General features: G+C 44.2%; 2 protein-coding genes across 5 annotated transcripts; one reads left to right on the top strand and one right to left on the bottom strand.

Annotated features, from left to right (window-relative positions):
• Nucleotides 1-346: 346 nt before the first annotated feature.
• gdap1l1 (ganglioside induced differentiation associated protein 1-like 1) lies at nt 347-9,468 on the top strand (the record flags this gene model as incomplete). 4 transcript variants are annotated; one of them, XM_080015860.1, is made up of 6 exons in its annotated part: nt 347-526; nt 3,544-3,820; nt 6,752-6,925; nt 8,051-8,145; nt 8,896-9,010; nt 9,122-9,468. In XM_080015860.1, 6 exons carry the CDS (start codon nt 347-349, stop codon nt 9,466-9,468), a joined length of 1,188 nt encoding a protein of 395 aa, XP_079871986.1. The 4 variants fall into 4 exon arrangements, with proteins under 4 accessions (XP_079871986.1, XP_079871987.1, XP_079871989.1 ...); XM_080015861.1 differs by having other exon boundaries at nt 3,544-3,736; XM_080015863.1 differs by lacking the exon at nt 6,752-6,925 and having other exon boundaries at nt 3,544-3,736.
• Nucleotides 9,469-14,624: 5,156 nt separating this feature from the next.
• On the bottom strand, nt 14,625-17,892 carry fitm2 (fat storage inducing transmembrane protein 2). The gene is made up of 2 exons (XM_080015668.1): nt 17,711-17,892; nt 14,625-17,160 (listed from the first exon to the last, which is right to left on the bottom strand). The coding sequence occupies exons 1-2, from the start codon at nt 17,881-17,883 to the stop codon at nt 16,551-16,553; spliced, it is 783 nt and encodes a 260-aa protein (XP_079871794.1). The 5' UTR covers nt 17,884-17,892; the 3' UTR covers nt 14,625-16,550.
• Between the last annotated feature and the right edge of the window lie 545 nt (nt 17,893-18,437).

Raw genomic sequence — 18,437 nt, forward strand, 5'->3', positions numbered from 1 at the left:
TCCCCTAAACGCCCATCCGACTTTGGCTACGCGAGAGCGAACAGAACAGCAGGGGACCGTCGCAAAAGAGACGATGGGTTTTCTTTTTTCTCTCTCTTCGTTCCGAGGTGGCGAAATCCTCAGCCAGCCCCCCCCCCCCCCCCCCCCCACACACACCTCCCTCCCTCCCATCCTCCAACTCTCTCCCTCCCTCCCTCCATCTCTCTCGCCTCCCTCCCTCCCTCCATCTCTCTCCCCTCCCTCCCTCCCTCCCTCCATCTCTCTCCCCTCCCTCCCTCCCTCCCTCCCTCCATCTCTCTCCCTCTCTCCCTCCCTGGTCCCTTCACAAGGCTCAAAACGCACTGTCATGGCGTCTTCCAACAATGTTACCCCCACCAACTGTAGCTGGTGGCCCATCTCGGCCATGGATGAAGACGGGAAGGCCACGGACGGGGAAGAGACCGAGGAACCCGCCGCGGAGCCCAAGCCCTTCTCCAAAGACCGGCTGGTGCTGTACCACTGGACGCAGTCGTTCAGCTCCCAGAAGGTGCGAACGCAGCATGATAAACGGGCAAACGCACGGCCGCATGCGTCTCCTGCACGTCGTGCAGCACATCCCCGTGCGTTTCGTGCATGTTGCCGTGTTTAATTTTATCTCGTTATTTCCATTTTTTTTTTTTTTTACTGTGCATGTTGTGTGCACAGGCCTCCGGAATATGAATGTGATGCTGCGCCGGGGCAGGTCTCCCCCACTCCGCTGCAGCAGCAGCAGCATATGGGCTGCACGTTTCCCCCGAAATAACACTGGGTTTTAGTGATCATCAGCGTGACACCGGCTGTTTCATGTTTGTGCATCATTCGCCATGCATGTGGGATGATCAGTTTCCATTTTATTGAGGTGGTGATGGACCTTTTTCCCCACCTCCTGGCAGCCTGGTTACACCTTACTGTACGTGCCGTGACATATGACAGCCTAAATAATTGATTGAAGTGAAGCATCACTAGGCAAAGGCAAAAAAAAAAAAGCCCTTTCTTTAGTTGAACCATCTCATATCGTCCATTTTCCTAGTACACATGTACTTTATGCACCTTGGGGGAAAGTGCAGCTCTCCCTTTAAATAGGCATTGCCAGAAGACAAACCGTTATCTGAATCCTGAATCAAGTCCCCGTGATCTGGAATATACAGCCTTTGTGTTTGTGTTTTTGTGTGTTTGTGTGTAGATAACCAACAGGGCTTCACTTCAGAGGACACCTGACAGGATGAATGTGGAAAGTGTGCAAAAGAAAAGCAGTTTAGACACCTGAAAGGGAAATCGTCCTGCATCCTCTGTTGATCTCCATTCCTCTCTGTGTGTTATGTAAACACGTTTTCCACGCTGTCATAACCACGTTCCATACAGGCGGTCAGTTCGAGTCGGCTTGGGCACTGTTTTCTTTTTTTAATAATAATTTTTCAACTATCATAATCATTTTTAATAATCATAATTTGTTTCAAATCAACCAATTGTCTTTGTAATTGTAAGTGAACTAATTCCACCAGCAGATTGCTGTTGCACAACAGAAATTCCCATGGAACTCAGTGTATAACCAGACCGGGGAAATGTCACTGCATAGCTGGCATTATACTACTGTACATTTTACCGTCGGTGGATCGCTGTTGCTCCATCTCCAGCCCCGCCGCGTGGTGAAGATCCCGGGTTGACCCTTGTCTGCCATTACGCAGGGCGCAGTGGCTCAGTGGCTCGGTGCCTCCTATCTGAACTGCAGATTGTTGGCTGTTGTCACCCGGCAGGAGATGTTCAAACCTGGCGGTGCACTGCCTTGATTGTCACCTCGGTACGACAGAAGTCAGAGCAAATAGCCGTATAGTGCTCTCAAATCCTGTAAGACTTGGATGTCGCGTGCTGGGGTACTGAGAGATGGTTCCATTCCAAACTGGAGGATAATAATGTGAGTACACAAATCAGATATGGCAAACAATGCAGTGGCTAAGAAACACTGATCCAGTGATAGGGATAGCCATCACTCCTCCTACGGATCGTGCTCCCCAAATGCCGAGGGGAATAATAAATGTGTGTGCATCAGCAAGTCTCCGGAAAACCGAAGGAAGCTGTCAATTAATTTCTCACCTGAACAAACATTATTTTTTAAATATTATTATTGGCAACTTTCAAAGAGTGCTCCCCGAAGAGCGGCGCCCGTGTCCGTGTGTGTGTCCGTCCGCACCGAGACGGGAGCGGCGCTCGTACGCTATGGAGACGCGACGAAGACGGAGGCAGATGCAGCGTGACGCCAGAGTCACAGTTATTGTCGGCCCACCTGGCGGATCAATACGCTGCGTTTTGAGGGGCCCCAGGCCAGAGATTCGCCTACGCCCTCCACGGCTTCCTATCCGTCTAGGCTCTGACGGAGGCTGAGGGATGTTGTCGCGGACGGGCAACGTTTCCCAACTTTCGTACGTTAGATCACAGAGCTTTTCGAAAACCCGAGCCGTGCTTTATTAGTAAGCAGTGACTAAAGTTGTTACGCAACAGACGCCTGGTGCTTCTCTCGTTGTGTTGTCAAGGGCACAACTGAGTGTGCAGCACCCTGAATGTGACATTTTTAAAGCAGGCATCTGATGAAGTAGGTTTGATTCTTGTCCTCGTAAGGCAAGGTCATTCTTTGTTGCCACCGTATTTATATATTTTTGTATTTAATTATTGTGATCATTTTCTTTTATCTGTACTTTCTTCCAAGAAACCGCGTTTCCCATGCATGCTATTTCTGCTCAGCGGTCCCGGTACTTTGCACCTCCAGCGTCATATCCATGCATTAATCTCACTCCCCAGACCTTGGCTTGTCTTTCTGCTGCCATTAAGGCGACCTGGCAGGGTTTTACCCCTGGACTACAGCTTCTTCTTTTTCTTCTTCTTCTTCTTTACAATGAACTACAGCAAGCTATAAAATATCTCCTGTGTTTTGTCAAACCCACCCAAGTAATCAAGTTTTGCCTGGCACTTTTTATTGCGAACCCGATTGGGTTTTCTGAATATAATACAACCAATATATGTTTTCGAGTTATTTTATTTTACTATTTATGATATAAATGTATGATATATATGTTTTCCCAGCTGGTTTTGTCCCTATTAAGATTCAAGATTCAAGAGGTTTATTTGTCACATACATATAAAGTACATACAGTCATACATACATATATGCAGTAAAATGTCATGATACAGTAGATAGTGCCGTAGATAGACAATAATAATAAAGGAATGGAATAAAAAATGAAAGAAGGAAAAAGGCAATAAATGGAAATCTGGAAATATACAATAAAACAGTTGACCATACACAATCAAATATGACAATATACGTTAAACCTACTGATAAACATGAAAATATATAGCCTAAAAATAACAGAAAACAAAAAAAAAATACAATCAAATATAAACAAAATTATAATAGGTGTGACCCGACAAAATGAACCTTGAAAATGTTGTCATGCACAATAAGTAATGAAATAAAGCGAGCTGTGACACTGTTTATTATAGTTCTGCTGTCGGTTTTTCCCCTGGTTCCAGGTCCGCCTCGTCATCAACGAGAAGGGTCTGATCTGCGAGGAGCGGGACGTAAGCCTGCCGCTGCAGGAGCACAAGGAGCCCTGGTTCATGAGGCTCAACCTGGGGGAGGAGGTCCCCGTCTTCATCCACGGGGACACCATCGTCAGCGACTACAACCAGATCATCGAATACCTAGAGTCAAACTTTGGCGGAGGTACAGTGTTAGTGCTGTGTTGTTGTTGTTGTTGTTGTTGTTTTTTACCACTTTTCTCTTTGTTTCAATTAAATGTTCCCTCTCGTTCTTGGTTTCTTCCTTCATCTAAATTTTGAGGATAGGTAGGCAGCCGAGGGGCAAATGTTGTAATAATCCGTGATCCCTCCAATGAGTAGTTTTCCCGAAACGACACCTTCCTCCGTCCGTGTTTGTTTGACGCTCGCTCCCACGTGCAGATAACGCCATATATTGCCGTAAAGCAGTTCTGCCGCTGATTTGCGACATATCGTCGGGGAGGGGCCGTAGGCGCAGCCGTCCTGTCACGTGAGGGTGATCAGATCACGGCGTGCGTTTGTGATTGACGGACAGCGGATGAACCCCGCGATTTCTCTGTTCACGCAATAAACTCAAAATGATCGGACGACGATCGTAATCGGACGAAACATATTACTGCGTTACTGTTAAAAAGTAATTTATTACTGTACCCAAATACTGGTTACAGTACATTGAAGGTCAAGTATAAACAAACAAACAATGCATGCAACTGAATGTTGATTCATAATTCTCTGTGTTGTATTTTATTTGTTGGGGTGGTTGTGAGCTATGGAATCATCGGAGCATTAGCTGGGACTCCGGCTCTGGCCTTTACATAACGTCCCCGGAGCCCGAAACCGGAAATGGCCGGAGGTCGCAATGCTGAAAATGAGCAGTGGACGAAGAACTTCTCCTTCTTCCCGGTTCAGTTTTGCGTCCGCTCATCCGGCGGCACGGCACGCCGCGGCTGAACGCTGCTCTGTGAAGCAGAGGAGATCTGTGGAGAGGCAGTAACTCTAGACGGACAATTCCCTTCATTTTCATGTTTTAATTTCTCAGTCACAGTGAAATTATTGTGGGATTCCGATGCACGTTACGGCGCGTCCGAACACACGTTCTACTCTTCCCAAACGCCTCACCCGAGTTCCCGGATTACACATTGACTTGATGGTTCATTACTTGAGAATCCGCCACGCGGTGGCTTAAAAAATCAAATCACATAAATGACGGATTTCCAACCCGCCGTGGCTTTAAGCCGGACGTGGCGATCTCCACCTCGGAAATATGATTTTCAGACGTGCTCTTTCTCCACGTTTAACTCCCTCATGAATCCCGGCATGTGGTACACAAGCCTGGTAGTGGATAACGGGGCCCTCCAGTGCAAGGGGACGCATCATACCATTATATTTGCATTGGGCCGGAACTGAGTGCGGCCGCGGCCGGTGCGGCACCTTGTTCTGCGAAATGGGTGTGCGATGCCTGCAAACCGGCCGGGAGGACGCCGAGTTGTTCGGCCCCTTTTGGCCCCCGAGACCCATTACTCAGCCTCTTGGAGCGGCGCCACGTGCGGCTCCACCCTCGATCTGCGATGGAGGGAGCCCGAAGCAGCCGGCTGACCGTCCTTCTTTTCGTCCCTGAACTCGTCAGGCAACCGCCCGCCTCCGGCTTCGCAGATGAAAAAAGCTCCTTTTTTAAATTACATTTTTATTTTTTGGAGTCGTCTCACCTGTCCATGGCGTTGATTCTCCAGACCACATTGCGGCGGCAGGCCCTCCTTTTCCGTCCTCTGTCGACGCCCCCCACGTCGCCCCCCTCTTTCATCCCGTCCCACCTTGGATGGAGTCATTATGAGTTCGCTCAGTCCCCTTTTAACTGGCGGTACGGATTATCCGGTTAATGGTTGGAGGGGTCTGTCTCGAGCAGTTTCCCTTCGTGGAATGTCAGGGCTTTTTTGTTGTGCGGCCGGCGTGTTGTTGCAGGGAGGCTGCGGGAGGTGTTGCTTTCATCAAGTTACTGCGCGCCGTGCCTTTGTGGCGGCTGTGATGGAGCGCGGTGTTGTTTATGGTGGTGAGCAGCACAAGGCCAGAGTGAAGGTTGCCTAGGAACCCAGGCCGAGGTTATGGAGGAAGAAATAGGAAGAAAGACCCGGTATGGCGGCGCACAGCGCTGCTTGAAATAGTCTTTGAGTATTATACTCAAAGACTACTTCAAGAATCACTAAATGTGAGAATCACTTTATTCTCACATTTAGGGATCGGAGGTAATGTCAGGTTCATTGTGCGTCACCGTTTCTCTCTCGAGTTCATCTGTCTGGTTCACTGTTTAAGTTATTGTATATATGAATGTACATTTTATTTTTGGACATGACCTTTTTTTTTGTAGTTCTTCTGTTATTATTAATTTTTTTCCCCTGTTATTTTTAGGTTATACCTGTTGTTTATCACTGTTTAGTGTATATTGCCACACTATGAACTGTTATATCTATCTACTGTATCTATCTATCTACTGTATCTATCGATCTATCTATCTATCTATCTATCTATCTATCTATCTATCTATCTATCTATCATCTATCTGTCTGTCTATCTATCTATCTGTCTGTCTGTCTATCTATCTGACTGTCTATCTCTCTATCTAGTATCTATCTATCTATCTATCTGTCTATCTGTCTGTCTGTCTGTCTGTCTATCTGTCTATCTATCTATCTAGTATTTATCTCTCTATCTAGTATCTATCTATCTATCTATCTATCTATCTATCTATCTATCTATCTATCTGCCTGTCTGTCTGTCTGTCTGTCTGTCTGTCTGTCTGTCTGTCTATCTATCTATCTATCTATCTATCTATCTATCCCTTCATCCATCTATCTACATTTTAGAGAGAGAGCAGACATATTGCATGCCTGTTTTTTGGAAAATTGTTAACTGCATATGCTTAAATCCAATAATAAACATAAGAATAAGATAAACATAGATAGGTAAACGTAATAATTTGTTTTATTATTTGATCTATTTATCGTTGTTTAGTTTTCAGAATGCACCCCGCAGGAATCCCCAATGACTATTTATTTTTCTCTAACACTTAAATTAATAAGTCTCTTGTTCTCCGTCTGCAGGAGCACTACCCCTCCTTCCTCTTGAGGTAATGTTATACATACCGGGCGTCTTTAAATCTGTTATTGTTATTATTATTTAACTTTAGAAACAGTGGCCCGGCTGATCCCTGAGGCAGACTCACCTCTCCACGAGCGCGTCCAACAGTACCGGAAGCTCCTCGACGGCCTGCCCATGGACGCCTACACACATGGCTGCATCCTGCATCCAGAGCTCACTACCGACTCCATGATCCCAAAGTACGCCACCGCAGAAATACGGAGTAAGTCACCTCAGGATGCCAGTACACCAACTCTACGTCCGTCTGTCTGTGGAATATATACCTAACGGTTATTTCACTTCCTTTCTTGAACTGGACCATCGGTCAAATGGATCAGGAGGTTTTGTTCAGCCAAAATCTGCAGCAGAATATAATGATCGAAGGAACTCCTCAGCGGGTCTGCAGGGCGTGCGTTAAATCACGTTTAAAGGACGCTCTGCATCCAGCCATACGGTACTGGAGCGGCATGCGTAACGAGGGAGGCCAAGCATGACGCTTCCGTGTTTGCCTCTCCTCAGACAGCGGTCCGTCCGGGCCCCCGCACAGGGAAGAATTTAAGTTTGGATGCCGAACTCGAAAAATTTAATTTTTATCGAGTATGTACAACAACAACAAAAAAAGTCATTTTCTGACCCGAGGACCGAGAGGTGGGTGAATTCCAAATAACAGCTTTAGTGAGTCAATGTGTGGGTTGCTTTGAGTAGGTTGCTTTTATTGAAACGACGTGGTTAATTGTGGATCCATATCTGGAGGACTGGGGGGGGGGTTTCCAAACGATTTCATGTGTTTTTTATTTTTAAAGAACGGAAAGAGAGAACGGTTCAGTACAAATGATCTAACCCGATCGAGGGAGGGGAAGGATTTTGCCTCTTCTCTCCGCATTTTTAAATGCGGAGAGAAGAGGCCGAAAACACACGTCATTCAGAAGGAAAACGACTCGCTGTAGAAATGCACCAGACAAAGGAAAACAATGGATACCGTCTGATACGTACAATTTAAAAAACAAAGAGGACCTTACTTTGTTATTGTTGCTGTCGAAGGCTTTGCGACTGCGATGGCTGTGATGATGTGCGGTCCCTTCCAAAACCACCGGCGTTGTAAGCTGCTTTGATTAAGGTGGCGGTGAAACATAATGTACAACCGTAACTGAGGTTTATTTCTTAACAAATCATAGAGCTGCACAGTGGAAGCCCATAATACTATTCATCATTGCTGCATATTTCATCAGTGCTTTTCGTGCTTCACCACAAGGTCCTCCAGTGGGTTAATAGTAAGTTGTCCTTGGAGTCTTTGGACCGTCTACATTTTAGTGTGTTTTCTTGTCGTGTGTGTGTGTGACGTCTGAAGGGCATTTGGCCAACGCCGCGTCCGAGCTCATGAAGCTGGACCACGAGGAGCCAGCGCTGACGGAACCGTACCTGTCCAAGCAGAAGAAGCTCATGGTGAGAGGAGACGACAATCCCCCCCCCCCCCAAAAAAAATAGTTAAATCGTGGAAGGCTCAGTTAAATGCCCTTCTATAGGTATAAGATTCATTCAAGATTTATTCGGTTTTCAAGCGGTTTATTCTCACATACATATACATACTTTCATGCATATACGCAGTGAAATGTCAATGGTAAATATGCACAGTATGTTCTAGACTGAACACAATAGCTACCTTATTTCTTCTTGACTAACTAACTGATTCCTAAAATGCAATGCAGTAATAAGTGAGTATTCGACTCACTTATTACTGCATTGCATTTTAGGAATATGGAATGAAATAAAATAAAGAACCCAAGGGTAATGCAGAGTGGGGGTACAAAATAGAAATAAAGGGAATATACTTATGTATATGGGATATGCTATTATGTATTTACAGATATGTGCATTAAAGTGGCATGTGAATAAGGTGAGGAAGTGTGTGTGGAGATATACAGTACAGTATACAACAGTACAGCACAGCAATAAGGGATATTATATAGATACAGTTTTAAGACACCACACAATAAAATTCAGCTAGTGAATGACAAATACTGTCTTTGGTAAATATGCCGCTGCACAGAGGGTAATGGAGGTCTTTGTATGATGACCCGTGGGTGAAATTGCGTTATATATCATTAATATATCATGGATCTTGACTGAGCATCAACTCTGACTTCATGTGACCGCATGTTCCCTCTCTCCAAACGCGACTTTTTCTGCCGACAGGCGAAAATCTTGGACCACGACAATGTGAACTACCTGACAAAAATCCTGGGAGAGTTAGCCATGGTTCTAGATCAAGTGGAGGCTGAACTGGAGAAGAGGAAACTGGAGTATCAAGGTACTCACACACACATTGGCAGCACGTTACCCGTTCCCCACTTCTTGGTGTGTTTGGGCTCCGCGGCTCACGGCCTTTTTTCCTCTCTTGTCCGTCTCCCCCCTCCGCCAGGGCAAAAGCTGTGCGAGTTGTGGCTTTGCGGACCTGAATTTACACTAGCCGATATCTGCCTCGGAGCCTTGTTGCACCGGCTCAAGTTCTTGGGACTTTCCAAGAAATACTGGGAGGACGGCAGCCGGCCCAACCTGCAGTCCTTTTTCGTGCGCGTGCAAAAACGCTACGCCTTCCGCAAGGTTCTGGGCGACATCCACACGACCCTGCTGTCGGCCGTTCTACCCAACGCCTTCCGGATGGTAAAAAAGAAGCCGCCGTCCTTCTTTGGGGCCTCTTTCCTCATGGGCTCCCTGGGCGGCATGGGCTACTTTGCCTACTGGTTTTTAAAAAAGAAATACATGTAGTGAACGCCCCCTCCCCCCCACCCCCTCGTCGTGTTCCGTGTCCGTGTAATTTGTGTGATGTTTCAACTTTTTCTGCAAGGTTTTATGACTGCAGGAAAACATATGAATCTATATAGAGAACACTATTACTTATCCGGGTAAACCGAGAATATTAAGAACATTCCACGACAAGGAATTATCGACAGCACATTTTCAGGTTATCCAGCGTCATCATCGGTCTCCATATTTGTTTCCCGGCGACTTGCGTTTTGGTGGAGGCATGCACCCGGCCCGGTTTTCATCCCAAACTTTGAGCTCGATAGCCTTTACACTAGCGGTATTCAAACTTTTTCCGCCATATGCAAACTAATGTAGTTTATAGTAAACCTGGTCCAGCAGTCACATCCATTTGTGGCTTTTATGGGGGCAGAAAGGTGCACAACTAATGAAATAATAATAATAATAATAATAATAATAATAATAATATTAATAATAATAACTATTATTATTATTATTATTATTATTATTAATAATAATAATCAAACAACAATTAGAAACATAAAGTTAAAATTAATTTAAATATGAGCAAATTGTATTATATATATTTTTTGATTTATAAACTATTATCCTATAATATGTAGAAACATTCAATAAACATATTTCATGAAATTGAAATTGTCATATCAAATTATTGTTTAAAATACATATTAAAGGCCCCCCTTGCAATCCATCCTCCGCCCACTAATGATGCGTGCGCGCTCACAGTTTGAATACCGCTGAGTTACACTGAATAGGAGACCCGAAAATTGATTTTATTGAGGTTATGTCACCAAATCGGGCTTGACCTCGGGATGCCAGTACGCCATCAAATCACAACTAGTTTTTTCGTTTCCGGCTCCTCACCCCGACACTGGGCTTGGATTTGCAAAGTCCCTTACCTAGTACCAAGGCACTTGAAACCCAAACTCAAACTCGACTAGCCTCTAATAGGCACCGCACTGCGAGAAACTGCCAGATAAGACGGAGGAAGGAGTGTAAAAAGGCATCCACCCTGCAGTGACTGCACACCACACCTTAACACAAAAAAACACACACACACACACACACACACACACTCCCACTCTCACATGCACAGGCCCTTTTTTTAGAGCACCGTGGAGCTCCATGGACACGTTGTTAGAATAGGATTCCTACAAGTTCTGTATCTGGTCGGGAAGTGACGGGAATATTGTAAATTCTACATCAGGGGGCCACTGTGTGACGTAGCATATTCCAGGTTGTGCTTCACTACGAGGGTTCTTTGTCATCGTGTCATCATTTCGTGATCGGAGGTTGTTTTTTTTTTTGTTTTTTTTATTGCGACAACCTAGAGGCAGAATTTTATCTATATAATGAGTTTTCAAGACAGAACCACAGTTTTGTCGATGTTTAAGTTGTATAAATGTGACCTTCAAAGCGCCGGCGCTGTATGCTGGACTGTAGATGGTCAGAGGGGGTCAAAGGTAATTCATTGAACCACGGTGGCCATCTGTCCCTACCTCCAGACAGATGCAAGATTGTTTTGTAACTGAAGACTACGGATTTTGAATATTATGCTTTTTGTTACGTTATATTTTGTTTAATTTTTAAAAGCAGTTTTAAATGGGTGAAATACTGGTGTTGACGGCTGATTGGCTCACTGTTTTGTTCACCGATGTAATGTGCTGTTTCCTTGTTTTACTCTCTGCCGTTCAACTCTTTGCATAAATACCATCAATCATCATAGGTTTTAATTCATATTGTCAAATGATGTTTTGGGTCCTAATTTCCTTTGTGTTTTGCTTGCGGTTGTACAGCCATTCAGACGGAAACTAAAAGTTGTATGGGCACATTCGCCCCAAATTGATCTTTAAGGACCAACACAACACCTCCAGTTCACAGCGTAAACACATATGGCCACGATTCGTCACAGGGGGATTTGGACAAGGTTGACATTGTGTAATTAAAGAGGAGACGTTCCACTGAGACGAGACCTCGAAGCAACAAATAAGGTGAAATGTTTATATGGACTTCGATGCCCGAGAGGGGGTGCTCCGTTTTCTTCTGTTGTCATGGAAACAACATTCACTGCAGCTATTGGTAAGATGTTATAATTGCTGTGGCTGGTGGTGGGGCAAAGAATACCAAAGATGATAAACGGCTCTCCTTAGTGAGATTTATTAGCTGTGAAATGTTGTGATAATTTATTCCCCATTATTATTATTATTATTATTTCCTCAAGAATACAAATCATCTAGATCACAACTCCAGTTGAAATTGCAAAAGGTGCATTTTATCAGGTTTAAGCAGGAGATTTAAGAGTACAGTAATTGGAATAAATGTTTACTTTTGGGAAATCTGTCATTGTCATATGCTTATAGATGCTTAGAGAGTATGAGATGTTAAAGGAGTGACTTTTATTTCAAACATAAGAGCAGTAGTGTTATAAATTACACAAATGAGGAAAAAAGTCATAGTGTACAGTCTGTCCCGTTATGATTTGGACCTAAAACAATCCCTCACATGTGACACGACGTGCGGCTCACTGCCAAACTCTCAGCAGACAAGGGCAGAAATTTAGAATTCTCACTTTGTGACCCACCCATCATCGTGGACGCTAGTTTGTCTTCTGATTGTGGCAATGCACCCTGGGTAAAATCGACTCCACCGCTCCCCCGACCTGTTGTCATCGTGGCTGAGAATTGGATCTCAAATTCATGGATCACACAAAGAATTCCAGTTGAGATATCCTAGATGTTACTTGTAGCCGTTCTATTTCACAATAGTATTTTTTTAGGTTTTTCTTTTTATCTTTTATATTTATAAATATGCATTTATTTACGGTGCTTTTTATGATGTTTGTTCATGAGCCTTAATTTATTCAGTTGCCATCAAAGACAAAATTAAATGATGAAAATGGAATATGTAGAACTTTGAGTTTTCCTTTTGCTTGGTCTAATGGATATTTAAATCAATGTACAAATCACAATGCATCTTTTAACGAGCTTTAGTAGCGTTCCGCATATAAATAACATTGTTTCTCAGGAACTATTTTCTGAGTCATACAAATCAAGAAAACAGCAAACACCATCAGAACCGCTCTAATAAAAGGACTCTTGCACCAAAAAGATGTCCAAACATGCATGTCCAAAACAAAAATATTCAGTACTAGCCTACTCCTAGAGCAGGGGTGGCCAACCAGTCAGAGACTAAGAGCCACTTTTTCTACTGTGTTACTGCAAAGAGCCACGTCATACACATGGGCACACATGAACATCACCCCATCCCTTCCTCACACACACACACACACACACAGACCTCTGCTCAGCCAGATTTATTGTAAATGTCACACACCAACATGATAATGACAGAAATTGACTCCTAGTCCCCGCGACCCGACTAAGGATAATCGGTTGAAGATGGATGGATGGATGGAGTACTAAGACCACAGGCCAGTTACTTTCAACAATTAACATTGTGTGCACTGTCTCACACACACAAACTCTCAGTTCAACCAAGTCCACAAACAAAAATATAACATTGTGTGCACTGTCTCGCACACACAAACTCTCAGTTCAAAAAGTACTGTTGTTTATTTATTCATAGAGGGGGGAATTGGACTTCGAGTTTAATGATAAGGATGTATTTTTTTCATGTTGGGTCAATTTATTCAATAGTGTCCCTTAAACCCTAACCTTTAAGAATCAGCTTTGGCTCTTGCCTACCATACACGATCCGATGCTTTGGCCATCCACATATACCTGGGACTAGGTGTTCCGGAGCCCTGGCCACATTTTTGAAAATGTGTGGTTACGAGGATCGAACCCGCTATCGGATCTCGAGTTCAAAGCCGCTACCATTAAGCCAGGACTCCTAAATGAAAGTACTGCGTTTCCGCGGTATGCCTCTCAGTTCAACCAAGTCCACAAACAAAAATATAATAATTAACAATAGCGTTTTTCTCTTACTATGCATGTTGCTTAGTGGGACTTCTGGCATTCCTTGTCTTGAATAATCCTCTTCAAATGTGGCTTGAATTCCGTTGTTGCCACTCGAAGCAATTCTTTCACATGGGTGTCAGTCAGAACAGATCGATGCTTTGGTTTCACATGTTTTTGGGTAGAAAACACAGACTCGCAGACGTATGTTGACCCAAACATTGACAGTATCTTAAGCGCAGCCCGTTTGACATTGGGGCATTTTTCCATTGGCACACTTTTCCAGAACTCAATGGTCCCTTCCCTTAAAGCAGCTTTCAGTCGGTCCTCCTCCTGCAGCTCGCGAGTCGTGACACACACACACACACACACACACACACACACACACACACACACACACACACACACACACACACACACACACACACACACACACACACACACACCCTCCAGCCTTCACAGTTCTCCATCGGAGATGTCTGATACGCAACGCAATTCGCTGGCCGATCCATCTTATATGTTGACTACTAACCATGTCAGTAGTGTTGAAAATAAACTTCCAAAGCTTTTCGAATCTTATTTGGTGTTTTATTAGTCCTAATGCCGCGTTAGACTCCATACAAAGTCAACGTATAGACGCGTTCCAGTCGCCTGGAACGCGTCTATACGTTGACTTTGTATGGAGGCGCGCCGCCCCGGCGCTTTTGGTGTAAACGCGGCATTAGGACTAATAAAACAGGCGTTAATGGGACATGACTCCTGCTGCTGTCCGCTTTGAGTAAATGAGGAAGTGATCCGCGGTGGAAAACGAGTGATACATCATAGCGATTTTATAATCATAATAGGGAATGAATGGCTGCGCTTTTTTTTTTTCTGAGTTTTTGACGCTTGTCATGTGAAAGCCCCTTAAGAGCCGCATGAAACCAGCCAAAGAGCCGCATGAGGCTCGCGAGCCGCGGGTTGGCCAGGCCTGTCCTAGAGTATTAGTGCAAGACAAAATAAATATATTCTTTATCATAATAAGAGCAGGCAACATAAGATCTAGTCTATCATTCAATGATGGACACCCAGGATTCTGGACATACATTAAAAATAGTGTTGGCGATGTGGTAGAAATCTGTCGTTAAGGTAATGTTCAAACATCCAATGAGATGTATGAATTGACAAGAAAATGAACACGCATTCCAAAAGGAAAACCAGAAAGACCTCAAAACGCTGACGTAGGACTTAAAGTTTGTATTACACGTAGGTATAATACTTGTCTGATTTGACAGAGATAGGGAGCTTTGCATTGAACGTACTGATATGGAGGTAAAAAAATAAGTCCGCTGATAGACTGCAGGTTATTACCTTTACTCTGTGGCACTAATCAGATGGGTGCATATTCTCAAGTTTCCCCTTTCAGTTGTTTTACCCACACATTTACATTTAAATTCAAATAGGGACGGACCAATACTGGCCTAAAATACAGTACCAGAGACTATCCTCTAGGCCAAAATATTTATTCTAAACATACTAAGATGTCTTTAATAATGAAAAACACTGATTACAAGTGAATCATTATGTCCTATTGACCACTTATACCATGGATTCATACTTTTCAGTAAAAGTAATTGATTCTTATAGGTTCAAGAGGATTCAAAATCAGAATCGGCTAAATTGGAACTAACTTTTAGGACGAGAAGCTATGAGACCAAATGATGCTACGGCATTATACGCAATAGAGGCTGGAGGTGAGAGAGGGAAGTTTGAGGTTGGTGCTATGGTTGGCCTTCATCTCAGATTACCAGGAGACATTTTAGGAACAGCAGCTGCCAACCATCCCATGGAGACAGCAAACCCACCTCACTAGTACACATGAAAACAGCCTTCCTACAAGCCAAGAAACACTTTAAATAGCTTTGTCAACTTGGACCCACTGAGGGAAAGCACCCATCTGACTTGAGTGTGCCTCTGTTATGGCTTTCAGGTTGGTCTTAAATATCAATACAATATTTATATAAAAGGAACCAACTCCTTTTTTTCCCCCCAATGCGGTATTGAGGCTCAAAATGACCAATAATTTTGACACTAAAGTTGTCTGTTTTGTTTTTTTTCTACTCTTGCACCACCCATCTACTAGGTTGTATGACACCATTTGTAATACTGTATTATACACCGATCAGCTACAACATTAAAACCACTGACAGGTGAAGTGAATAACAATGATCATCTCGTTCAAATCACACTTGTCAAGAGGTGGGATATATGAGGCAGCAAGTGAACAGTCAGTCCTTGAAGTTGATGTGTTGGAAGCAGGAAAAATGGGCAAGTGTAAGGATCTGAGCCACTTTAACAAGAGCCAAATTGTGACGGCTAGACGACTGTGTCAGAGCATCCCCAAAACGGGAGGTCTTGTGGGATGTTCCCGGTATGCAGTGGTGTGTACCTACCAAAAGTGGTCCAAGTAAGGACAACCGGTGAACCAGCGACAGGGTCATGAGCGCCCATGAGCTCATTGATGCATGCGGGGAGCAGAGAAGAGCCACAGAAGAAGAGCTACGCAACCCCATACACAGCTTGCGTAGCCACAGACCGGTCAGAGTACCCATGCTGACCCCTGTCCACCGCTGAAAGAGCCTACAACGGGCATGGGAGCATCAGAACTGTACCATGGAGCGATGTAAGAAGGTGGCCTGGTCTGATGAACCCCCGTTTTCTTCTACATCATGTGGATGGCTGGGGTTAAGAGTTCGATCCGATCGAGGACCTGTGGGATGTGCTAGAACAACAAGCCTAATCCATGGGGGCCCCGCCACGCAACTTACAGGACTTAAAAGGATCTGCTGCTAACATCTTGGTGCCAGATACAACAGGACACCAGCGGTCAGAGCTGTTTTGGCAGCATGGGGGGAAGCTACACAATACTAGTAGTGGTTTTAATGTTGTGGCTGATCAGTGTACTGCATTGAATCTGCTGTATTGCATCCCTTATGTATATTGATGAGTTATTTGACGCATGTCAACTTATGGCAGCACAGATTGCTAAATATTTTTGTAACAATAGTATCACAATCGAGACAAGTGCACACTATTTGTCTTGCTCTGTTGGTAATGGGTTTCGCTAGTGGAGCCATTTTACGAGTGCGACTACACTCAGTTGATAACTCAGGCTCGTTGTTTTTGTTCTTTGGGTTGGCGCTGAGGAGGGAGTCCAGGTGATAACGGCTTCAGATACCACACTCGGTAAGTGACATACCACCCCAGGACCGCACATAATGTCCCCAGCAACTTGTGGGACGGGTCATGGAAGTAAATTGAGGTACATGCAAACATCCATATCCAGATGATCACCAATGTGTTCAGGGAGACGTACAGGACGCCGAGGACGACTCTGGGCAGCATGGACATGGTGGCTGTCTTCAGGGAGTTCATCGGGGAGGTTTCCTCGACGATGAAGAGAGCAGAGTAGGTCAGAATGAAGGAGTGTCCCGAGATGTCGTAGCCGCGCCAGTGGAAACCGGCATTCCTGCAGCTGGCTTTGTACGTGAACTCCTGATTGATGACGTCCAGGGCATCCGAGTCAAAGCACGCACCGGTGACGTCTTCTATGTAGAAAAAGGTCTCGGTGCAGACGTACCAAAAAGCTGTTGCCACAACCAGCGAGAGCAGCCGCCGGCATAGAAAGGAGACGTTCCTGTTCATGGATGAGTTGGAGAGGAGGAGGAACGGAGTCAGCAGCAACAATGTCCATCCCCAGGATATCTTCACAAAGTACCTGAGGGGACGAAAGCTGCACTTAGGTTTGCCTGTTCAAGTTCATTAGCATACACAGCCATGCATGACCCTTGGACACCCTTGGCAACTTGAGTAGCTCAATAATGATAAGATAGATGGTAGGGCTGCCACGATCATGCCCTTTTAGTTTAGACGATTAAGAATTTGATCGACTTTTGTTCATTTATGCTACATCACTTATGCATAAAGCAGATCCAAATCAACCTAACATTGTATTGAAATTTTCCTTGAATTTGGATGGAAAATATGACTGTGGAATCTCGATTTTACGAAACGATCGCGATCAGCTCAAACAATCACAATCAGACGTTGTATGTAGCCCATGTTGCAGCTCTAGTAGGTTTTCTGTTTCACCAGTCACATTTTTAACCGATTAACGTTACAAAACGCATAGGCAGTAAAACACGCTCATTCACAACAGGAGATCACCTAAATCACAACTTAAGAAGCACTTAGGGAACGACCTAAGTTAGCGTTAGCTTAGTAAGCTTGCTGCTAGCTTAGCATATTAGCTAAGACGCCTCACTTACACGTTCAGAAAATTTTTGCTATCGCTGAAATAAGTCCTCGGAATGAGTTCTAGCTCTTTCAGAACGGATCCGACGAGTGAAATAGCCAAAAAGAGACATGGGAAGTTTTGTCGCACGGCCGATATCCTCCAAAGAGACGCAAACTTATCTACAATGACATCCACAGGTGCCATGTTGACACTTGACACAATGCGGAAGTGCGGAGCGGAAGTGCGGAGCGGAAGTGGCGTCAGAGTGTACGGACCAATCAGCCTCCACGCCTGAATAAAATAATATAAAATAAAATAAAATAAAATAAAATTCAATTCAATTCAATTCAATTCAATTAAACTAGGATTTAAAAAAAATTAAAGAACAACAAAGTTGTTCTTTAAAATTAACCATTCAAGTTGTGATACATACAAGGTGATTATTGAAATTGGTTATTTATTCACATTGATGATTATTTATGGGGTCCAAAGAATGCTTCTCCTGTTTTGTGTTCTATATATCTCATGCTTGTAGATGTGTAGGCCCAGATCTTCAACCTTGGACCTGCAGAAACCTGTCCTCCTCTAGGGGGAAGGCTGGGCCAAGCACGGACTGGACGCATGCGCAGTAAGAGCTCTGCGTCAGTAGTTTTAAGATGCATACAAGTGATTCAGACAAACTGATGGAAAAGCAGTAAAAGTGCAAGGAGTGATTGATCGACAAGTCGACAGGGACAGAACTATACAAATCGTTCCAA

Source organism: Zeus faber (genome assembly GCF_960531495.2).
Source record: "Zeus faber genome assembly, chromosome: 15".
NCBI lineage: Eukaryota > Metazoa > Chordata > Actinopteri > Zeiformes > Zeidae > Zeus > Zeus faber.